Here is a 25,917-nt window from a genome sequence, read left to right as displayed (position 1 = left end):
CAGAGACAGACAACCATTCACTCTCATATTCACACATATGATCAATTTAGAGTCTCCGATTAACCTAACCCCTAACTTTGATTTATAGTAAGGTCAATTATCACAGCATTACTTAATAAATCACATTATGTTTGCTGACTGTGACAATGTAAAGACAATTCCACAGTCTGTGAACATAGATACTGCAAGTGTGGACATCTGTTTGCTTCTCTGGAAACTTTTTCCCCTCTTGTTTCTGCTCTGTTTTGTCTGTAGATGGACAAGCAGCCTGATGTATCCATACATACATATATATGTATAAATACACAAACATACCCCTGCCTGATATGTCCATCCACAGAAAAAACATGGGTGGTCTTCCACATTTATCAGACATAATCTGTAACTGTCGGATGTAGTGGCTGACTATGTATAATCTGTAGGTAAATAAATTAACAAAGAAACATAACAATTATTATCCTTGTTGCAGGGATAGTCACCTCAACCTGCAAAGCAGTCATCACAGATGTGAGCATGTGCAGTCACGTCGAATGTCTGTGCGGTGAAAGACCTGCGGATGATCATAGTGAGACAAACATCACCTTTAAAGTCCGGATCAGCTGACACATACAGGACCCAGACTCCCTTTCCCCCTGTCCCTCCTCCCCTGCCCCGCCCGCCTTCACTTCACTGCTCCGCAGCAGAGTATTGACTTATCCCAGCACTTGCCCTGTTTTATTGTCCCTGCAGGGGCTTCCTGATGGTGGTGAGTGGGCCCCCCACCACACACCCACAGCTGACCACAGCAGAAGTGCTTTGTGTCAACAAAGCTGCACACCGCTGCTCTGTCTTTGCGGAGACGCAGGGATCTCACAGAGGACGCACGACCTGCAATCAGCTTCAAACTAGCTACTTCAAAACGTCCCCTGAGTGAGGAGATCCGTTGCTGTTGATAGGACATTTTTACTGTTGAATTTGTTTGCACAATCTCAGTTACAGGGGAGAGTTTGGGTACTATGAATACCAATGGAGGAATGTCCCAGAGGCTGGCTTATTATCAAGACAGTGGGCAACTGCTTCAGGCCCTATGGACACCTAGGGCTGTTACGAGCCCTCAGCCACCTCCTACAATATGCACCACCCAATGTCTCCTGCACTTATACCTCGGTCCAGTAGCTCATTTCACTCCGTTAGGTTCCTAACGAAGTGAAATGACCCAGAGGTATTTCAGTGGCAGCCCTGATAAGAGTTGGCTGAATTCTCCGCATGCCAATGAAAGGAGCTTCAATGCTCCCTATCTTATCTCCTTTTGCATAGGATACACTGAACCATCCTTTACAAAAGGTAAGGAGATAAGGCCACCGCATGATTCCTTGAGGCAACATCGATTAAAGCGAGACGCCATTCTAGCTTGGCCACAGCAGGACCACATACATGTCAGAACAGCACTTTTTTTTGGCTTGTGACACAATCTTTAATTTATGGAATTTCTAACATGATTGGCTGAGCTCCAAATTCATAAGAACAGATTTCTTCTTCTCCAGCATCGTAACAAAATGATGCATAAATGTAATTTCACTAAATCCCCTACTTGTGGGATGCACTAAAAAAAAATTCTCCTTTTAACATGACAGGAAATGATGTACTGTACGTCTGATTATAATTTACTCTGGCCTTTAGCTATAGTCATTATCATTATATATTACTTTAATGACTCCACTTCCTCGACTTTATATTCCTTTCATGTTATTATACAATTTCAACATTTCATTTCTTTTTTTATTTTAAAGTTTCTATTTTCTTATTACTTCTTATGTGTAACTGGCGGTCTAAACCTTCTTTTCTGAGGAGACTGTTGTGGAAAGGAAATCTGAATGGGGCTGTAGGCACACAGCGTACAGCTCAGAGTTTGTCAACTGTAATTATCCTGCATGCGTTATAAATAAAGTTGGCTAAATTTAAAAAACTCGGTGTAATGCCATTTGTATGGTCTTGGCACCGTCGCTGTCTTTTCCTAAATCCTTATTAATTCTCCTTCACATCTTTGTTGCAGGCCTACAGATAACTGAGAATGTAACAGAAAAATACCACAAAGCAGCATATTTTCATACGTTTCCCCCCATTTTATTTCTTAAATAGAAAACATCGTCCAGTTGGACAGGTTTGAAAGAACAAATATTATAAAAGTCAAAGAAATAAAAAAAAAAATAAAAAAAATTCTAAGATGATCCTGTTAACGTCAGTTTTAAAAAATCAGTCATCCTTCTTGTTGCACTGCTGAAAGAGGAGCATTCATCCGATGGAGTGCTACAATGTACGGTGCAGTACCTGCATGTAAGCAACACAGGCATGAACGAGGAAATGTCATTGCCCTCAAACCTGCAAAACAGGACCAGACCGCGGGTTTTCACATCACAGCTCAGTGGAATCAGCACTGACATCACACCTCTGTAGACTGGGACCAGCCACAACATGTTTCTTTTTATCATTATTATTATTATTGTTATTTCAAAATAAAAGAACGTCATTTATAGAAAGAGACAGCGATGTGTGACTTGACCTGGCCAACCAGAGCGCTGCTCCCATTTCAACCTGCTGGAATGAAAGCCAGTCTGGTTCCAGCCTCACCCATCAGAACCACCAGAGAGGCCGGGGATTGAAAAAGCTTTTGTGTTTACTCAATTATACAGCCAGTTTCATGTTTGTGCCTGCAAAACACTCACTCACACACGCACACGCACACGCACGCACGCACGCACGCACGCACGCACGCACGCACGCACCATGATACCTAAAGTAGACTGTGCAAAACTCTTTGGTGATAATGAGTTAAAGAAAATAAACATGAATAAAAACTATCCCACAACTGGTTATACAATCTTTCCAATATACATATTCAAACAGCCAGAAAGTAGAAAATGGAGCCTGCAAATTCAATAAATTAGACAGCAAAAGATGAATTGTAGATATCAAATCCAGCAGTTGGGTTCACAGAAATTAATAGTAAAAGAAAAATACAAAAACGGTAACAGTGTTATGTTGTATTAACAAAACGGTTAAAGCAAAACAAAAGAGAAAACGACTGTAAATCTTAAGTTATCTAATTCAATGGCCCTCGGTAATCACTCAGATCGCTGTAAATGGACTTTTCATTGGTGAAATGTTTGGAATCAGTCTTTTGTAAACATTCACAATCAAGAGTTGAGTTATGTTTTGAGCACTGCTGGTCTGAAAGTACATGGACACACGTTCATCTGTTTTCTGCGGACAAGACAGATGAAATATTTAACGCTCTGGCGGTGTACTTCACTGAGGTACACAAGCATGATCCCTGCCCCCCCCTGTCTCCTGCTGCCCTGACAGATAATATTTAACAGGCTGGAGGAACCTCTGGCCCCCTGTGTGATCAGGTGCACACCAGAATATTGGTTAATATTCCTTCAACCATCAATCAAAACACACATATAAGGTCCCAGACAGCCTCTAGAAATGTTCGTCGTGGCGTTTCTGTTCATTTTCTTAAAAAAAAAATCAAAAAAAATAAATCTCAAAAGATATCCACGTTGAGTCTTTTCATTTCAGTAAAAAATAAATTAGGTAGTGAAAACACCACTAAGAGGAGAAAGGGAGCACAGAGAAGGTTCACGTCAAGTTTATAAGACAGCCCGGCTTTCTTCACACTGTCCTAACCGAGCCGTTATTACTGGCCAGTCTCCTAAAGCCAAGGTCGTTCTTCTCCAGCCAGAGCTCGGCCAGCTGCTGGGTGGAGCCGTGTGATGAGGCTTTGGAGCCCAGGCACATCTTGTATTGCTTCGCCTCCAGGTTGGGATCACATACGACCTGGTGGTGGACGTGTACTATCCCCGTGTCCGTACTTCTGAACAACTTAATCCCTGACTGGACAAATTTATTAAAAAGGTCCACGTCCTCCAATCCCCACCCCTGTATAGAGGTATCAAAGCCTCCAGCTGTGACCAAGTCTCCCTTGTAGACGCAAACGATCCCAAAGCCGTAGTTCCTCCACAGGCCCGTCTTGGAGGTGAAGACGTAGTGGTTGTTGCTCGGGACCTTCCCAGCGTACACCACCTTGGGATCGTACTGGCTGAAGATGATGGGGAAGTAGGACTGCCCCCCCAGGGCGGTGTTGGCCCGACAGCGCTTGAGAAAGTCGCTGGTGAAGAGTAGATCCACGTCACAGTAGAAGAGCAGAGAATCATTGGAGAAATGTAAGGAACCCACCTCCAAAGCCAGAGCCCTGGAGAAGGAGCCGGTGACGGGTTTTATCTCCATCTCGGCCCGCGGATACTTCATGTGATACTCCCTCATGAGCTCCACTTGCTTCACCCGCTCTGTGTTGTTGTCTGTGCTGAAGAGCAGGATCAGCAGCTTGACGTTCTGGTTGGGGATCAGACAAACTCTTTCAAAGTTGACCATGAAGCGCACAAAGATGTCATAGCGTCCCGACAGAGGCACCAGGATGTTGACTTTCTTCTCTTTGGGTTCCCTCTGGTCCTGGCCAGAGGTGGCCAGCTTAAAGGGCACCAGCATCTTGAGGGAGTTCGACAGAAATGAGAGGGAGTCGGACTCCTTGTTAATGTGGCTGGCCAGAGCTCGGGCATCCATCTCCTCCTCCTCTCTGAACTGCATCTGGCTGAAGGTCTGCTGCAGGTAGGCGTGCCTCCTCACAGGAACCGTCATGGTCTTTCCTTTGTGCTTCTTGTACAGCAGGAGCAGGTCCAGCACGTACTCTGCCCCATATAAAGGGTTGACCCTCCGATAGCCATATTGGATTTCTTTGAAATCAATGACCCGGCCGCGTGTCTTGGCATTTGCGTTTATCATCTCCATCACTTGCATGATGATGTCATCCAAGGCCTGCCTCTGGGAGGAATCCATCCCGCGGCGGGGCGGCTGACCGTCAGATGCTGAGTACAGGTACTTCCCTGTCAGGAACTCCCACTCCAGGACCTCTTCTCTCTGTCGCGGGTGGAAGCGCATAAATGAGGGCGGCATGCCAAGCTGGAGGTCGTCTCGGCTGGGCTCAGCCGCTCCGTATCGTCCCATCTGGACGATCTCCCGGTGGAGCTCAATGGTTCGGTGGCGCAGGTCTGCGATCTTGCGGCTGAGCATGTAGCTGTGTAGGCGATACTGGTAAGGAGGGTTCTTGTTGGGGTGGAGGGTGATGGCTCGATGGATCTTGCTGTTGTGGAGATCTCGTATGTAGCCCTTCTTGTTTGGTTCGTAGTTCTCATAGAACAGCTGCTGCATCTGTGGAGACAGGAGAGGAACTGGTGTTAGTGCCACGGAGGCCATGTACATTTGGAAAACTGGATGTACCATAGAGTGGACATCATGTTTTGTTTTGTAGTCAACACCTCATTTAAAGACAGTATTAAAAGAGGGGAAGAGTGTTATATTGGTGGACGATAAGTTAGAATATTGAATAATTGTAACGGTTCTGATAATAAGAGGCATCCAGTTCTTCTTGGACTCTCTTCTGTGTGACTGCCTAAAGCTTTACATGTATTTCACTTGGGTAGGTGTTGACAAGGCTCAGAATTGTTAGGAAGACAACACAAGCAAATTAAGCGGAGCATAAACTTGCAGAAATGCAGCTGATTTGCCCGCAGTTCAAAGTATTTCCATCCATATTTGGTATGTTTGGCACACTCACCGAGCACATGCTGCTAAAAGCAAACTAATATGAACAGGCTAATAAATTGTAACAGTTGAGCCCACATCAATATCTGTGTAAGAACGAGCTTTGAGGCAGAGATCAAGACGCCCCCCCTGCTCTCTGCCAGCAGCACCTGTCCAGTCTCTTCACAGCAGCAGCAGCAGCAGGACGGAGGAAGAGGATGGATGATGGCACAGGGCTGTTAGACAGCTTATTGTTCCCTCTGTCACTCTCTCCTCCCCCCGCCCCCCTCTCTCTCCTTCGCCCTCTTTTTCCCTATTTCTCTCCCTCTCTCCCCATGTATTTACATTGCATGTCACTGACTCTGTTTTCTCTCTCTCCTAGTAGATCTGACCCCAGAGCTGCAGGATCCAAATCTGTCATTATTATTATTATTATTACCTTTAATATTATTAATAACATCATTGCATTTATAAGTGTCGGTTTTTCCGTAATTATAAGTATCAGTCTGGTGGAGATTAAAGCAACTGTTATACAACTCCTCTCTCCCCCGATATGTTTACAGTACATGTCACTAACCCTGTTTGTGTTTTCTATCTCTCCTAGTGTATCTCTGACCCCAGAGCTGCAGGACCCAAACCTGTCATTATTATTGTTATTATTATTATCAACAACAACAACAACAACATGATTGTAATAGTTTGAAATTATAAGTATCAGTCTGTTAAAGACTAAAGCGGCGGTTGTACAACTGTCCTCTCTCTCTCTTCTCTCCTACTGTCTCTCCTCCCACCCTCTTTCTGCCCACCTCTCCTCTCTTCCTCCTCTCTCTCCTCACCCCAACCGGTCGAGACAGATGACCGCCCACAACTGAGTCTGGTTCTGTCAGAGATTTCTTCCTGTTAAAAGGGAGTTTTTTCTGTCCAGCGTCGCAAAGTGCTTTGCTCATTGTGGGATCTGTTGGGTTTTCCCTGTAATATTGTAATATTGACCTCACTATGTAAAGTGCCTTGAGACAATGTGTGTTGTGATATGGCGCTATACAAATAAAATTGAATTGAATTGAATTGTTAAACACTCACACCCTCTCTTCAGAATGGACTACAACAGCTTTAGGTTACCATTCATTAATCCCATAGTGTCTTAATTTATTTACAATAAAATCAATAGATAGATTTTTCTCAGGTTGCTGAATCCTTGACTGTTCAATCTCCTTCATTATTGTATTTTAAAGATCATTTATCATTATCTGCCCTGAAATCTCATATCAGCGCCTCTCTAACAAAAAATTGCATGTGCATGTAAACACACTTATTCAGTATTCTCAGGTGTTCTGCTGATGCAAAATCCAAATCCAGGGCCTGAAGCGGTTTGTTGTACAGCGTCCACTGCACAGTCCACTAGTGAGTGTTTGTGTTGACGGCAGGCAGTCCGCTGGAGTTTTACAAACCTACTGTTTCTCAAATTGCAGGAGGCTAAAAGTGTGAACACAGAGACAGCTGTTTTGGAGCCGCTGGCAGGATTTAAACCGTGGTCAAGAAGGCAGGGTTTGTGTCGTTGCCTCCAAATGAAGGGAGCATCAGAGCGGCTGCTGCCCCCGGAGAGCCTAATTTGAGAGGAAGGCTCTGGAATGCAGCCACAAGCCTGATCCCCAGGGAAGGGCCATACGAGGAATAAGACAGGACGTGCCTGAGAGCTATGGAAAACGACACCTGAAGCTGAATGCGAACGCAGGAACTGACAGAGTAACTCTTTGCTTTTCCGTGGCTTTAACCTGTGTCCCGCTGCACCTGAGGGACGGCAGCCTGCCAGTCAAAACACACTGTGACCTTGTCGTTAATGGAAGTCCGTGAGCCAAGCTGTGCATTCAGAGGTGAAGGGTCAGTCGGCCTTTACTGAACAACTTACAAAAATGTACATGTAGTGTTCCTTCAGACAGAAAACACTGCCCACTGTTTTATCGATCTGTGTGGAGACAAGGAACACGTCACTTTGCCGACTTCATTTCTCTGATAAAGTGCGACGGCTTCTTGTCAATCACACATAGGTGACTTCGACATTAATGCTCCTCACGCCTTCAATCAGATATGAAAGAGCAGCACGCTCCCACGATATTTGGCATTTGATGTGTGATAGAAACGGAGAGAAAGAGAAAGATAGTGGAGAGTATGAAATGTTATGATGGCGATTAAGAAGAAGAAGACAGTTTTCTGTCCTCTTACAATCACTTATGGATTTTAAAAATGTACTTTGCCAATGAAGCAATAATTTACGACCGCTGAGTGCTAGGGATCACACCATCGCTCACATTTCATTATTTAACTAATTCATTAAAATGCTTTGCTGACTACTCATATACTGTAATGAATAAACTCTGTAAATATATGGACTGTTAGATTATTACTGTGGTTGTGCAAGGTATATTCATTTTGACACTGAATCGGACTTATGAAGAAAACAACCTCAAGAAATGAAAAGTGAGTGGTTCAGGGACCGTTTCCAAATGTGTTAAACTGATACTGTACAAAAAAGATGGTGATTGAGAAAATAATTGGTGACAATAGAAGCAATAGTAATAAAACTCATATATGTCTCTCTCTGTGCATGGTTAACCTTTACATTCTCCTGATACCCTTCACTTTGGACTTGTGCTTCCAGCAGCTGACAGCGATGCGGAGGCAGAGCTTTGTGCCGGCTCAGACTGTATCCAGCAGGTTTACACCAATGGTCATCAGCTGACAGCCAATTGGTCAGGATGTTTATCTCCCTCCCGTGGCTTCGCCGTCGTGAGCACGCTTCCCAATTATATGACCTCAACTTCTATGGTCACCGCTGCAAACTCTGACTCATTAGTGCAATTTCTTCACAGTCATTGACCACACAACAGCAACTAAAATGGTTGTCTTACAAAAGGAAAGACAAAGGTAAGTCACAAGTTGTTACTGGAAGCTGGAGCCTTGGAGGCCTCTTTTCAGACACAGCAGTTATGGAGGTAGCTCTGGGATGACCAGAGTGGCTGGTCTAAGATCTAAGTCCTGTGACTGAACTCATTTTTAAATAAGCACTTATGACGCTCGAGTTAAAATTTCCTGTCGTCCTTTTCTCATTAGATTTGAGCCAACCATGGAGAGAATCAGGACCTCTACAAGTGTTTTCAGTTTGGTAACAACATAATCCACCACAATATTTCTCCACTACCCTATTACGTAAACCTTACTTTTAACTGAGTCAATACAAACACAACAACCAAGGCCCAGCAAGAGAAACAGTATTATCAAACCAACAACACAGCCAGTGACAAAGTTATCTGAACTGAAGGGAGATGCCATACCAAAGAACACAGGCTGAGTCGCGACAAGGCTTTGTGATGTGATTACAGCAGTGAAATGATACCATTATCCTGCAGGGGTTCAGGCCCTGAATAAACAAACTACACACAACACACACACACACAACACACGCACGCTCGCTCGCTCGCTCGCTCGCTCGCTCGCTCACACACACACACACACACACACACACACACACACACACACACACACACACACACACACACACACACACACACACACACACACACACACACACACACACACACACACACACACACACACACACACACACACACACACACACACACACACACACACACACACGAAACACAACCTAAAGCATTGGAATTCGTCCTCTGCAGAGAATTGCTCAGTCTGTCAACTCTAAAGACTCAGGACATCCTACTGGAGGACTGCATATTCTTTTAATCAATGAACCAAAGATTTTCCGACACCCTCCATCTAAGCCTAGAAGTTCTTAAGCTGAAATGAGGGTTTATACTCCTACACCTTCACAACACCATTAGTGTTATTGCTAAGTGTAGAACACGACTTGGTAGGTGGGAACTGTGAAACAGCAAAGTGTGAATTTTGTAAAGCAGTCGAATACGCTGTTAGAAATGTGGGTGATGCTTCAAAGACAGAAATGAGAATAGAGTTTGTCTCCAAAATGTCATGGAATTGTCCCGGTCTTTAACTTTGAACAGACAACATGCCCACATTAACATCAACAATCTTACACATCCAGACCAGTTTGCAGGGAATGGTTAGTACCACTCAGCCTGTGAAAACAGTTGTACAATGTCTTTGTTGGCACTGGGTGACATGTCGATTCTGATAAAAATGTCATATATAGCTTGAGCTTCAGGGCTATAGCTTTATAAAAGAAAGCTTGTGATATTTAGACTGTGGAAGTCCAGGGCTGATGAAAAGATGCCATTGAGTAGCATTATGGTACATATAGTGATTAAGGACTAAAGGTCAGGATATCTTCACCTCTGCTGTTTTAACTGTGATCATCCCTTTTCTTTATCTGCCTCCTGAGCCCCCTACCTTTAAGCAAGCACTAAAATACTGGAGAGCATCTTTAAAATGTATGGTTAAAACACTAGATTCCAAGTATGTCACTTCACCCGCGAAAGCAAAAACTGCAAATGTCAAGAACAACCAGTGTTCAGAGTGATTCCACAGTTACGCAGCAGAGTAAAAGTAAACGGGCAGTCAAGCTCCAGAACTACTATGTGCATGTGTGTGTTTGGATGCACATATATAGGCATGTGCATGTGACGCTGGAACACTTGTGTCAACAAGGGGAGTACGTGGGCGCAGTGGCCGTGAGGCCGGAGGCTAAGTCAGAGCGGTAGGTGAGACCAGTGGAGCAGCATGGCTGCCACTCTGGCTGGGATTAATGTGCAGGACAATAGGCTGTGCCTGTCTCTGAGCGGGCCATGCAAATCTAATTGGAGACAGCATTATGCTGCTGTAATTGGTTGCTCCGTAAACCAGGGCGGTCTGTCCAAACTAATTTCTCAACTCGGGGAAAAGCTTCTTACACATGAGGCAGCTCAACAATAGCCCTGGTATTGATCTGTCTGATGGGATGCGGTTGTACCACCAACCGCATCATGACACCAGATGACTTCATCACTATTAGCCCTGTAACCTGTGGGCTGCTGGTGGGTGAGACTGTACAGTCCACAGAGGTGTCAAGCTGATCTCCTCACCGGGCGGAACATGATTCATTAAAATGCTAAATGTGCCAATTTAAATTTAAAACGGTTTCCAGCCTAAAGATCCTGAGTGGTACATTGATAAATGGTCATGTTTAAGTTAATATGCAGGGCTCCAGTATGACTTATCTTCAAAATGCCATGTTTGGTGAGTTTTTCTGCTTAAATTCATATTCATAAATACTGCATGAGTCTAGAGGAATTATGTGATGCCAGTCTTTGCAGATTAAATATTTGTTAAGTATATTTTTGGGTCTTTTTAGCAGAGACAGTAAAGGAGACAAAGGGGAACAGGGTCAGGAGAGGAGGTCGCATGGATCATGCTGTTGACACCTCAAAGTTGTTTATAGTCCATAATTTTGTCACCTAGATTTTACAAACATGTAAATCTATGATGTTGTTCTATTCTGTACATCCTGTACATCCTCAGTCTCTTTTCCTCAACTTTTTTCATTATTTTCACTTGTTAGAAGGTTATTTTTTTGGGAGGGTGTCATATGCTGTACAGAGTATAAACCCCCTTTAGGGAAACTTGTGATTTGTGATATTGGGCTGTATAAAAAAAAAATTGACTTGACTTGAAGGGGCAGGTTGTTTCATGGAGCTGTGATACACAGAATTATGATCCTGGACGTCCAGTTGGGAGAATGGACTGACATGGTCACATTATGTTGCAGCACTTTCCCTGTTCAAATGAAAGGTTTTACGTTTTTACTTGCAGAGCGAACATCTGTTTAGACGTGACTTAAGACTGAAGAAGTGCCGTGTGAGGTGATGTGAGGAAGTTGAGAAAGATTTGACTTTATGCAAATATCTCCCGATGCAGGAGGAAAGACATATATTCCTCTGTGGAAAGCAGTGTTTTCGTTTACAGTCATCATCACGCACACTCGCTCGCTGTGAATTCTCCAGTGAGTTTCGTGCTGTTTTCTCAGATGGGCTCACTCAGATATTTTACGGATTGGCAGTTAAATTTCCGGAGAATGTCCAGAGGAATATTTGCATTATCAGGAAAATGTCAGTGCATGTCTGAAAGCAGTTAAGGTCATTTTGATTCCCTTGGGACACAAAGTTTTATCCTCCTCTCAACTACAAACAGGAATTAGAAATAAAATGGATCTAAGGATATAAATGTAACAAAGTTAATTATGTTTTGCAAGTATTTGAGATATGCATGGCAGTGTAATGTAAAATAATTGACTGATAATAGTGCATAATGGCTTGTACAGTACACTGTATCTTCTCTGCAAAGCCTCATGTAATTGTAAAATGTGTGTCTGTGTGGTTTTAGCACAAACAAATTACAGACTTTATTTACTATACAAGTGTTTTAAATTGTTGTTTTTTCATGTCTGTTTGTGTTAAACTGCAAAATGTATTTATATTTCTGTCTGATTTATGTCCGTTAACGTTCTTTGCCACAAACAATAGATCCTGTGGGTCCAGGCTTCAAGTCTCTGCAGAATTGCCTCAGTCCTCCTCTACAAGCAGGGTCAAATCAGTTGAAAGAAGAGAGAAAAATATAATTAAACCACAGATACAGTGTAGGGCTAGAGGAGAGATAGTTTGGAAAAGATTCTGAACAGCATAAGAATAGAAGAGATACTAGAGGCTGTGGCCTGAATTGATTTGATGAACCAAACCCACCAAACTAAACACGGTGCAGTTTGAACCGAGGCAGGTCAGCAAGCAAGATCTGAGAACAACAGACTGAGCGCAGCCACAGAGATCACTTCATTTCACATATCAACTTGCCTCACAGTCAGAGATTCATCACTACTGGCCAAAATGTACAAATATCTCTCTGTGCTTTTCATGAATTACATTTTTTTTTCATGAGCTCAAGGATTTAGAGGCGCTGCTGCTTCAAATTTTTCATTCATTTAGCACATAAAAACTGTATGAGAAATGCAGTCGTTTCTATCCCAGAATAACAGAATAACATCAGCAGAGCTACTGAGCAACAAACTGCTAAACAGACATTCATTTCCTGCTTTTTTGATTGGTTTAATTGATATGAATTAAAAAGTAATAAACATAATGACAGATGCTTATCTTTTCTTAACTGCTTTTCCAAAACACAGCCACAGTGTGAGCAGACTGGTGCTGATGACCGGCAGTCTGATGAAACAGCCCAGGGTTAAAATCACCATGTACAGTATAGCACAAGTACACAGAGGAAAACAGTTATTGTCCTTTTATGTCAGTAAATTAAAACTTTGACAGCTGAATTTACTTTTGATTTCCTTCGCTCCGCAGTCATGTTGGATCACTGCTCACCGTGATGATTCAACACTTTGGCAGCGATCCCCAGGTTACAGACCAGCTCCAGAAACATTGGCTGAGTGACACCAGCGGCTCCTCCAGCAACTCCACTCCACTGTCTCCACTCCCGCAAACCTCTGGGCTGCTGCTTCCATCTTAAACTGCAGCCTTTTCACTTTAAATCAATGTGTAGGATTTCAGGTCTTACATTTTGTAATAATTTGATTTATTCCTTTAACATTTATTTTTTTGAATTCCTCTGCTTATACATATATCAGATTGCAGTCAGAAGAAGGTGTAATAAGACACGTGTACATTTTGTACTTTATATTTTGTACACGTTCACACCATAACGTATATAAAGTAAGTTGTACCAGTTAATCAAGAGTACAAGTGCAAGATGTGTGCAACGTATGACGCCTCACAGAGACGTTATGAGACACTGATTAGGCAGACTCCCAAAGAGACTTTTATAGAAAACAACTCTGGGTCTTTTTTCAAAATGTTGAAGTAGAAGATTGATGCTATTCAGTTTTTTTCCCCCTTATCAAACACAACTCATGTGCAGGCCCAAACCAGCAATGAATGTGTTGTATAGTACTATGTGTGTGTACTCTACAATGATTGTCCACAAACAATTTAAAACAGCAATACAACTGGGGCTCAGTGCAAGAGACAGTTAAGGCAAAGGTGATAGATGGACTCCTGCACTATTAGTTTCTATTTTTCTTGGAATTTGTTAGTAATAAGTAAAGATAGAACAACCTGACTTATTTTCCAAATTGATGACAGCCCGCTGAAAGTAGACCTTTCAAATCCTTAGTCGGTGACCCCTCTATCGACTGAGATTCTCCTAGTTTGCAATTTTTTTTTTAATCAGTCAGTTGGCAGCTACTTTTGGGGACTGAAACGTCTCCGGAGTAAGTAGGACTTGAAGTACGTCAAGAAGACAGGAGGTCAAGTCATCCTATTCGCTTGGTAAGATATCTGTACAGATGTTGGTACAGGCAGCTGCAGACACAGAGTGAGTCTGAGAGCCACTTACACTGTCTTGTGTTTGATATCTAGTGTCTGCAATTTTTTGCCATTTCCTATCCATGGTTTATTATATTACGTTAACATCACTGACACTCTGATGAACATCCCACCTGATCTCGTTCAAAAATCTGGCATTTTAATAAAGCTTTGATTCATAGTCTATATAAAGAAGGAAAGAATCGTCAAATATTCGTATTGAACAACCAAATCTGATTCAACTGACAAAATTCTTCACACTAATACGTACAGCCCGACCAAAATGCCAGTGCATTCATTCCGTGCATGTTTGAAAGGACTTTCTTAAGTTTCTTTGATATGAACTCCGTCAGGTCCGTCAGGACGATGTCCACCTCGATGAGTGTCATTATCACCTGCCGCCGGTACTGCCGCTGGATATGCGGTCTTACAACTCCAGGATGCTGACAGCACTAATAACGTAGAAATATGAACAGGCCATTTGGTCTGTGTGAAGCAGAAAAGGCCCTTTGTTCCCTCAGCCAGTCCCTCCCTCCAGATGTCTTCTTCAGCTCAGGCTCCCAGGGACCGATGGGAGATTCGCACTGTTACACAACTCATTTACAGAAGAGAGTCAAGTCGACATGAAGAAAAAAAAGGTTCTTCTCAGTTTTCTAACAGTTATTAGAAAAAAAAACCCAACTAGAATAAACTGAATCAAATCTTAGATGTGAGAATTTCTGACTTGATTTTAATTTCCGCCGTCTCTCAGAATTTAATTCAGTTCAGTGAAAATTGCTACAAATAAAATAAAATAAAAAATAAAATAAAGTAGAATTAAGGTGAATGTAATTCTGTTAGTGGTGCTCAATTGTATTGAACACATTACACTTGAAAAACTAAAAAGCAACACAATACTTCTTCATAAAACAGGCCCTCAGCACAACACTACAGTCAGAGAAATCACTCTCAGATAACAGACACTGGATATATTCATCCTGATTATTCCATCTGTGCTGATCCTCATGACTGAGCGTAGCCCGGACATTAGAGATGGACACATGATTCTGAAGCTTCACTGTGAACACTCACTTTAAAAAAATAAAAGTCAAGAGATTTTTTATCAACAACCAAGTCCTTATGATTTCTGATTACCAATAGTATATTAAGCCCAAATCAATTACTGAGCCTCTCTAATCTGCTTTGATGTGTGACAGGACACACACGAGAGGGACAGAACAGAGGTTTAATGTGTGTACCACGTAGTGACGTTTAGATATTTGAGTCACAGTTACATCACTAAGCTATTTCTTCATCCTTAAGTAGCCTGACAACAGTAGCAGACCAATATGTAAATGAGAACAGCTTTGTGATGAATTGGCTGTATGAAAAGATAGATGATTAGTGAGGCCAGGAGGGCGGGAACAGAGGTTTGATTGGTTGATGCTTTAAGTACCTGGGCCTGTCAAGACCTTCTGGGGGCCAGCAGCCAAGAACGGTTTTGTAATCTGTTAGAGTATAATATATGAATATAATTCAATCCAGATGCAGTCCAGTCATTCATTTAACCCATATTCTCTACCCCCCAGTCTGAACAGGCAGGTGTGGAGGGAGGTGACCAGTTCTACTGTATCACATCTGTATCTCTCAGCTCGTCATTGTGCTGTGTTCATTAAGCCGTCACATCTGCAGGATGTGATTTAAATCCCTGTCATAACTGAACCATGCCCGCATATTCAGTTCCATGTGAAAAGATATCACATAACTGAAGCTGATAAACCATCAGCTTCACTGTGACTTTAACATAGCAGGCTCTCTCTCAATTCACTAGTGCCAAAATAGAAACTTGCTGATGGACAGGGGAGGGGAGAACTGAGGGACAGGTCAATGACAGAGAGCTTTAGAGAAAGAAAAAAAAACTAAACATAGAAAGCTCATCTCTGAAGTCCCAGTTAATGACGGAGCAACTCTTCTGATCATAACTAACATTATCTCTTAGTCCCGAGATTATCTCTACAGCATTGATAAATGAAATAGTAGCTCTACCCACACAAAGCTCAGACAAGTGCCACAGAACAGAGAGGAAAATCTAAAGAGCCTGGTGAAAACCTTTCTCTGCAAATGCTCATTGGACGGTTGATTATTTTCGGATGTTGGACTGTCTGACCAAATCTGTCACTTTCTGAAGCCGTAAAAAAAATGACTTTCACACCCACTTCACCTACTTAGCGGTTTTCAGACATGAACTCGGAACTCAGGTTCACGTTTGATGAACGCAGCAGGAGATTGTCTGAGTCAGATGCTTTCACAGCAACAGGAACATTTTCCAGAACCTTTGGGCGAGGACTGGAGCCTGGGTAAAGCGCCCACTCGCCGGCCATGAATCTTCCAGAGAATTCCCTTCTGTATTCTCACATGGGCTCACGCTGACATTTTTTTCAGAAATTAAAAATACAGTTCTACAGTACTACTTTATCTACAATCAAGTGAACCCCCTGCCATAAACAGACAGTAAAGCACATGGCTTTACTATAACGCTGTTACATGTCAAAAGCATTTGTTGGAACTTTTTGAAAAACAAGTTGCCCTAATAAGTATAAAGTCACCAGCACTAACAGCACAGAGTGATGCAGAGTGTTATATGTAGTACACACATTGAACATCATTAGCTCTACTGAAAGTGCAGTTATTTAAACAGAACACTGGAGGAGATGGTTAAATTATTCACACTAAAAAGAGGACGACCAAACCACAATGACCTCGACAAGGCAGATCACACCTTGACACTTCCTTCACTTCCGTCTAGATAAGGCTACAGTTTAACAGATACATTCTGTTCAGCCAGTCTGATGCCTCATTTATCATCACCATCAACTAACAGAGGTTCAGATTCACTCATCTTCATCATTACATTACAGCACATAATATCTGTACTCACACCATGTGACTGTTTAAATATCTTGACCCGTCTGAATTGGTTTTAGCGATGACACTGTGTTCCCAGATATCAGCTTTTAACTTGATGACTTCGGTTTTACTACTGTTGACTAAAATGAAGGATATACCAACAGGATTAAGACCCAGGTCTCAATCAACTTTGACAACATAGTCACTTTAACATTCAGAATTCAGATGATTTCGTCTCCTTTTGACTGGAATATTACCCAGATCTGCTAAAATAAAACTATGTGACAACGCAAACACCAAGAAACAAACACACACTCCACAGGCCGACACCCATTCTTTTTGTATTTAAGAAAACATACCAAAAATATCCTCTCAAAGATAAACACATAAAGGCTAGGCCCTGGGGGAGGGGTCACTGACTTTGCCTCGAACTGGCTTCCTCTGACCCGCGCTGGAACTCTAACCCTGCACAAACACTTATGTGGATGTCAATGACAAGCAAATAGAGAACAAGCTAATGTGGCGACAGTGAGAGGATGGATCGCGATGTAATGTGGCGGAATCTTGAGGACTCAGCACAGATACAGTAAGCAGAGTGTGACAAAGGGCCAGGAGGAATGAGCAGGTCGTAGACTGGACCACGATAAAAGGGGATTCCACCTCTTCACCGGCCTCTATCAATCTATCATTCCCTGGAAATACCAGTCTACCAGCAGGAGGGACCATCCTGTTCAGACTTGTCTGCTTCTGACAGACCTCCATTTTTCCAGAGTAGAGCTTCACTTTTGTTTGTAAAGCCCTTTAAGAGGATTAGCACTTCTCCTGAGTCCTGACACCGATTTCATAAATGCACCACACAGAATCTCATCTTAATTTAAACTGCTATAAATTCCCCCCCAAAAAATCAATATGATTACAAGCAACGCAGAGTTGACACATTGTCACAGTGGTTAAAACACTTCTACAAACGGGAATACAAGATGTTTGACAATGTTTTCCTGAGTTTGATCACGTGGGACGTGGATAACACCTCTCACCTCACCCATGACAGTCACTCATCACGAACAGAAGAAAGCCACAGCTGACAGCTGCTTCATTAATGTGTGTGCCTGCAGAGCGGCTGACCATAGGCGGATCCACAGCATGAGCTGCTTTCTGACATCAAAGGAAAAAGGCTAAATTAAAACCTTCCATAAAAGGGAAGGGAAAAACTACCCAATATTGGTCAAATTTCTCCTTTTTTTTATTGTTGAAGGTAATTATAGCCGTGTGGTGGGCAGCAGCATACTTGTGGAGCCCTGGTGGTCCATGGAGCTATCATTTAGTGAGCGCCGCCCAAGGAAGCTGGAGGAAGAACAGGAACTGGGATGTGGGTGTAGAGAAGCTTGGAGACAAGTGTTTCTACTCACACATCAATGACAGAAAGTGAATATGTTTACGTCAGCCTATAATCTTCACCTCGGTCCCTGCCCTAAACAGTTGCCCCATTCCAAATGCAAATCTCGGAGGTGAGGATGTGCAAGAAACTGCACTTGCTAAATATGATATAAGGTATGATTACTTTGAGGAAACTAAATCTACTTGGTTAAAGTTAGGGAAAGATCATAGTCATGGTTTAAAGTTATAGACATTGACTGCTGAGGTCAGTGTAAAAGTCAGACATATGTTTGGTGCCGTTTTGTCACACTACTTCCTCTTCAGAGAAAGTGTGGAGGCGGCTAGGACTGCTATTAATTCAAATTTTAACATTGGTCAAACCAAACACCCCGTTTCTACATGTGCATATCCTCACAAGTTCTTTTTCTTGTTATTGAGTGTATACGGTACATGCTGGTGTTGCCTCTGCACCATTAAGGCGGGTACAGTGCTGTACTGAACTGTGCTGTTTAAAGGGGAGCACTGATAAAAGGGAAGTTTCAAAAGACATTGGGAACTTAACATCACATTTCAGATAAGAAAAGTAAAAATACATGTTCCTAAAATAAGTGACTCTTTTCTGAGCTGCTTCTGACTGTGAAACATCCTTTGGGACAACGTTGTCCGTGAAAATTTAATGGAGCACAGTGTCCCTTGACGGCAGGAGGATTTACATACAGTATACCTGGGTCACGTTTCCAGTGTTAATGTTCAGTAACACGCACGCGCGCGCACACACACACACACACACAGGTCCCAGAACCCACTCCTACATTGTGAGCAGAGAGTTTCACATTTCAACAGTTTGAAGTAAACAAAGAAAGAAACTGGTTTGCTAATATGTCTGCATGACACAGACTAAACCTGAATAGACAAAACACAGCAGTGCTGCCCACTGAAACTCTCACTTTAGAGTTCAAGTAAAAAGCTGTCCCACTCCTATGCACACACAGCTGTGAAAAAACAGCCCCAAGGGTGTCCAGAAATTGATTACAGATGACTTACAATATTGTATATATCATATTTGTATATCAATCAATCAGTCTGTCAACTTCATGTTTACTTTTTTAAGATTCCCTGATGTAAATGAAAGTTACTACACGATGAACTACAAGATGAAATACTTATCTCACAGTTCCAAATGATGCTCCATCAACACTGTGACTGATGTACTTACACATGTAAGCAATTCAAGACTGTGGTTAAGCTAAGGGTGGGTGACTTGTTACTTCACATAAAGCTTCTACCTTGCACCGAGGGGCAAAGCAACACCACGCTTCCCCTGAGTGTGACCTGTGGAAGTGAAGGGGGCAGAGGTACTGGCGGGTGATGAGGAGGAGAGAAATCATGGTGAAACTGCAGAGCAGTGAGGCGGTGCATGCTTTCAAAGTGTTAGGGGAGTTCAGCTGCAGAGCTGAAACATGCCCCCCACCCCCCTGGCCTGCCCAGGGGGACGTGTTAGGAGCGGGATACTAATTACAACCCTATCCCTGTTTGATCCCACCAACAGCATGGCCGCCTGACCCCAAGGTAAACGGGACAACAGCTGTACACTGATGGTTATGGTTCACGGTCCAGATGTCACCACTGACATGCATCAGATTCCTCCCAGCAGCATTGTTACAAGCACCATGATGAAATGTAAAGTCTCAGCCTGAGAACTCTAATAACTCCACGTGCACTTTAGCGTGGCCGCTGTGTTGTGGTGGATATAACTGCAATGCTATCGAGTGAATGGTCCTCCTGCCAAAAAGACGGACATACTCAAAGTGGCAGTGCGAGGAGACACAGAGGAGACCCAGGGTAGGGGCCAGATTATGGTCTCTCAGAACTAGCTCTGAAGACATGCTGTCATGTTGGAAATCAAATATGTTTATAATCGTGTCAAACAGCAACACAGGACGAAGGATTCTCGGCCCCGCTCTCGCATTCGCACATCTGACCAATCATGGTGCAAAGTGAGTGCAAGTTATTTGGACAAGGACCTGTCCTTTGACTCGCACATTAAACAAGTCTCTAGGACAGCCTTATCAGCAGCCCTATCTAAAAAAAATAAATATTTTTCACTTCTAGACTGGACTACTGTAATTCATTACAGTTAGGATGCCCCAATACGTCTGTGAAAAGCCTCCAGTTTATCCAGAATGCTGCAGCATGAGTGCTGATAGAAAGTAGAAAAAGAGATCATATTTCTCCAGTGTAAACATCTCTGCATTGGCTTCCTGTAAAATTCTTAACAGAACTCAGAGCTCCTTACCTACAAAGCCCTTAATAATCAAGCTCCATCATATCTACAGAGCTCATTGTTCCATATTATCCCAATAGATCACTTCGCTCTGTGAACTCAGGACTAGTTGTGGCTCTCAGAGTCTCGTTAAAAGTAGAATGGGAGGAAGAACCTTCAGCCACCAGGCTCCTCTCCTCTGGAACCAGCTCCCAGTTTGTGTCAGGGAGACAGACACCCTCTCCACATTTAAAGTTAAACTTAAAACATTCCTATTTGATAAAGCTTATAGTAAGAGCTGCTCAGGTGTTTATTGAACCATTTCTTTGTTATGCTGCTATAGTAGACTGCTGGGGGAACTTATATCATGAGCATCTCTCTCCCTCTCCTTCTCTCTCTCTCTCTCTCTGCCCCCATGTATTTACATTGCATGTCACTAACTCTGCTTTCTCTCTCTCCTAGTGTATCTCTGACTCCAGAGCTGCAGGATTTGTTGGGTTTTCCCTGTAATATTGTAATGTTGACCTTACTATGTAAAGTGCCTTGAGACAATGTATGCTGTGATTTGGCGCTATACAAATAAAATCAAATTCAATTGAATTTAATTTTGGATCATTAGTTTCGGAAAGTCCCTCCGACATACATTACGGAAGTAATATAATTCCTGTGGACACTGTTACCTAAGAGACCAGGTGAAGGGCAGTAGGTTACCTAGCAGCACAGATAGATGGATGACTGTGGAGGGGATGGGGTGCCACCACTAATTATAAAATACCACAAATTCTCAAAACAAACACACGTGCACACGCACACACACACTGCAGGTGTTATGGTCCAGAACATTTGGTACGTTTGGACTTGCTTCGGTCTGGTGCACCCAAATTGGTTGGCTTATTAGTTTGTTAGCCTTCTTAGCCTGATACAGACTAATTGCAGTTTATGTCTTGGCAAGTGCCCAACATTGAGTCAAAAGTGCCAGTTCCAGGCAACATACATCATCGGTATGAGAAGTGAGAGCCAGAGCATCGCCTTTCACCAGACTGACACTGGGCCGTGTTGTTTTATATAAGTGCTGTTATGTCTTTACAGTATAATAAACAACAAAAGGGTGAGGGGGAGGCAGATGGTGCTTTCTGGAGGGCATTCACATAGTTGCACTTTTCAAATGAAAAGTGAAAGAAGAGATTGTGTGGAAAAAAATAGTTTGAAAGAAAAATTCAAACCCCAGCTCCTTCCTCACCTCTGAACAGCAGGCCAATCAGATGTGGCAGAGGTGGCTTATGAATGTTGTGCCACTGGGTTTGGAAACTTACAGAAATGGCTTTTTTTTTTAAGCAGGGCCATCTGATCCAGTGTTAGTAGGCAGCGCCTGCTCCCCGAGCTCCCCTTCCCTCTCCTCTCTCATTCTCATTCAAACAGATTCAAACCTCAGCTCAGCAGAAACATCCAAACCCAAAAGCCCAGGTCCAAAACCCCAAATTACAGGAGACAGAGGACAATAATTCTTTTTTTTTCTAAGAGTTTAAAGAGTGCATTAGTTCCCAGTTCACTGGTGTTAATAATGCTGAAAGCTGAGAAGATCATGCTTGCTTTCCTCATGTTTTTTTAACTAGCTTGGCTCTGGTGTGGCTGTTGTGAACCCACTGCAAGATGTTCTCTAGTTAATGATTTCACTCAGTTGCTTTTCTCACAAAGAAGCAACATTTACATGTCACCTTTCCAGTTGATCTGGATTGATTTGATCTGATTTTTATTCAGTCATTTACACACATCACACAAAGTACAGTAAGTATAAACAATATAGACAGTGTAAACAAAGTCTAAACGGTCTTCTTCTGAAATCATGACTGAACAGGCTCAGGTAGAATCAGTTCCTACTTTACAAATCTGCCAAGTCATGGAGAAACATAATCATTAAGTAAGTAGAACCATGGAAATGTACCTTAAGGCACAGTGAGCAGTTCGATTTAACTTCTGTTTGAGACCTTTCAGGTCCTGAAAGTTTTGAATGTGCAAAATCAATATATCATGCCGGAGATACAATTGCAGAGATTTATTAGATACTGTGATCCCAAGAGAGAGTGTCTTCAAGAAGTATAAAGACCCCATCACATATTACATTGTAGATTATTATGTATTATTATCATTATTTTAAAATGAGATACAATAAGACAATGGTAAGTACAAAAGTTTCAGAAAAGTGGAAATTCCTCAAGATTATATAGATTTTTTTCCCTTCAAGCTTACATAATTAAATAACGATGAATCATACACTGAATTTACCTCAAAAAAATATCCAGTATCCTAAAATCAACAACCCCCTTTCAGAAACACCATGTGAGTTAAAGGAGATAAATTTGGGATCTGGACGATCTTAGCTTTCAGGCCCACATAGACTCCCGCTCTGCTCTCCAGTCTGCTGCTGAGTGCAGATAGCGGCTAACAGGGTGGAGTGTGGGAGCCTAGGCACATGCAGACATGGCAAAACTCAAGCATAATGTCCCATACAAATGGTTTAGGCTCGCATTTGGCTCTCTGAGCCTGCGTCATTTTGCTTTCAGCTTCGTTTTAGCGGCTCGAATGAGGAATGGTGGCAATGCCTCAGTGTGAAATGGCAGGAAGAGCAACACGAGAGGAGCCAGCGAAACAGACTGGCCCGAGGTGAGGTGTGGCACGCAAGGCTATATATCAGCAGCTGCGTGTGTGTGTGTGTGTGTGTGTGTGTGTGTGTGTGTGTGTGTGTGTGTGTGTGTGTGTGTGTGTATGTATTTACTTACTGGTCATTTTTAAGCTCTCTTTTCCAGGAGTCCATTCAACTTGTTCATTATAAATATCACAAATTACAGCAATTAGTCCTAAAAGTTAAATCCTTTGATATTAGCCATGGACTCCATCGAGTCTCTGCCACATACACACACACGCGCAAACCCACAGTGAGACAGAGGGCGAAGGCAGATGGAAAAAGAAGTTACTATAATTGTTTTAGAAATGATATCCCTCACCCAATAGTGGTAATAATTCTATAAAGAAACTGTCTCGCTGCAGGAGAAATGAGGGCACTGGCAGGTAATGAAAGGGAAGTTTTAGTCTTTGTTTTAAAGTCCCAGCCACAGGAAGCTCATTCTAATGTCCTTCCAAATGGATTAGTAGCCGTTTCTGGGCTTTTCTTAAGACTGAGCCAACAGCAATTCTCCCTGAAAAAAAAAAACACGCCTTAAAAATGGAAGTGATGGGTTAAGTTGATTTGTTGCTACTCTCCTTAGAAAAGAGGCCACTTCCTCCCATGGCAATCATATTCATTTCCAAGTCTAATTAAATGTGTCTCAGCGCGGAACAGATAAGTGGGAGAATAGATTGTCTTGCCAGAGGACAGACCGGCTTTCATGTAGCTTCTCAAACCATGCACAATGAGCGACGCTTCACAGTATCACACTGACTTCATGTTCACACACATTCTCAGCCATTCATCCAAAATACCCGCCAGTGTGGCGCTCACCAGAGAGGAGGAGACAGAGTCTTGTCAGCCCATGCTTCGGATTTCGAGATCCATGTCAAGTGCAGCAGAGGGAGTTGCACGCGCCACATTACATCGCATCAATCATTGATGGGAGGAGAATCGCTTGATGACAGTTGATCCCACGGCAAATGAGCATTTGCCTTTGAGACTAGCTTTGTAAAAAAGTTGAGACCTCAATGATGTGAGACCCAATTTGAATTTCCCCCCAAAATGCTTAAAAACAGAAAGAGTAAGATCAGATGAAAAAAAATATCTAAATATATCTATATCATATTGATCTATAATGATAAGTGTAAAAATGACAGAGGGCAACATAAACACACATCATCATGTGAACTACCTCTGAAATAAAGAGCAGTCACCTGAACTTTGCAATGCAACCACTTCCCTTTCTTTCTGGCTGTGGTGAAGTTCAACAAAGAATGCCTTTGTATTTATTTATTTCTGTTTCTTATTTTTATCCTAATTCCAAGGCAATTCTCAATTGATGAACCATGGTAATTGCTTTGTCGTGGACTAAAGAAAATTAAGGTGTGTGTGTGAGGCCACTCAAACTCAAACGCTCCTGTTATTACCCCTTCTACAGCTACTACAATCACCATCAGTACTATAAATGTTAAGTGGCTATGCTACCAGCGCTGATCCCACAGCTGTATTTTAGGGCTCCGTCTCCACATAGCAACAGAAGAAGAAAAGGAAAGAAGTGGAAAGCCAGGATGCCTTGGGCTTGAGGATTTGCCTCGTCATAATTTGTGGATTTGGTGAGAGGACCATTTTATGCTGAGGAAAGCAGAGCAGAGGGACAGAGTGAGAGAGAGAGAGGAGTGAGACGATGGAAAAAATGAATCACTTCCAGACAGTCTGCACAGGTTGGAGCGAAAGGAGCAGGCAGATGAGGAAGTGGTGGATGGCTTAATTTGGGGGGAGTGAGGGAGCATGTCGCGATAGACGTCATGTTTGAGTGTTGCTCTTAAAAACTAAACATATTCTTCATCTGCGTGTTTAGGCAGGCTGCTCCATTTCCTCACGGTCCTCTGGCAGTGGATATGAAGGCAGGCGGCCTGAGGGCATTAGAGTCCCTCTGCTGTTCAGACAGCTGATAAAGACAACTGCATTTCTAAACTATATTGACTGGTCTGTAATTGAAGATGTTTGGTGTGGATGTGCTCTGGAGCTGCTGAAGGAGTCGTGAGGTAACGGATGCCTCAATTTAATGTCACACTAACACAAAAGAACTATAAGCCACATCACAGAAATGACCACAACAAATGAATGTACACTGGCACCGACACTGTCCAACTCTAAAACCCAAGACAGGGCTGGAGGGTATCCTCTGCCTGCATCTCAGTCAGCACAGACGACTGCAGGATGATGAATCACCGCTTTAGACCCTGCCAGGCCAGGACGATGACATCAGGGACAGAAACCAGTCAGAGAAAACTCTGCCCCATGCTCCAAAAAAGCCTAATGGGTTTCCACTGGCCTTCTTTTTTCTGTCTGACAGCCTCACTCTGTAGCCTTGAGACCGTGTGCCCTTCTCCGCAGCATTGCCAGCCTTGCACTTTAAAGCTAAGGATGCCATCAATCTGCACTATGTTGCTCCTGAAAACATGTCATCACCCAATATATTCAGCCCCCTTCTGGACCAATCAATGACAAATATGGCAGCAGCTGTTTTTTTATTGCAGACATAGAAGGAGCTGTCCTTAGGGACATGACCTCCTAAAATGTACTTGAGTTCCTGTTCATAACCTTAACCCCCCCCCCCCCCCCCCCCCCCTCTTCAAGGGAATTTTGCCTGAAGTTATTTCTTCAATTGCGCAGGTTTTGTATCTTTGTGAGTCACTGTGCTCCTCTGTGGGAGGAGAGGTGCGGCAGGAGGTGCAGTGATGCTGAACCAGTGGTGTATTACAATC

General features: G+C 42.8%; 1 protein-coding gene across 1 annotated transcript in view; it reads right to left on the bottom strand.

Annotated features, from left to right (window-relative positions):
- Nucleotides 1–2,081: 2,081 nt before the first annotated feature.
- chsy1 (chondroitin sulfate synthase 1) overlaps nucleotides 2,082–25,917 on the bottom strand; it is a 60,023-nt gene continuing 36,187 nt past the window's right edge. The window contains exon 3 of the mRNA XM_035628338.2: nucleotides 2,082–5,247. Coding sequence (XP_035484231.1) covers nucleotides 3,655–5,247 — 1,593 coding nt within the window. The 3' untranslated portion in view covers nucleotides 2,082–3,654. The remainder of the gene's footprint in view (nucleotides 5,248–25,917) is intronic.

The sequence above is a fragment of the Scophthalmus maximus genome, chromosome 4, assembly GCF_022379125.1.
Source record: "Scophthalmus maximus strain ysfricsl-2021 chromosome 4, ASM2237912v1, whole genome shotgun sequence".
In the NCBI taxonomy this organism is placed as follows: domain Eukaryota; kingdom Metazoa; phylum Chordata; class Actinopteri; order Pleuronectiformes; family Scophthalmidae; genus Scophthalmus; species Scophthalmus maximus.
This window is presented reverse-complemented; position numbering and strand designations above follow the sequence as displayed.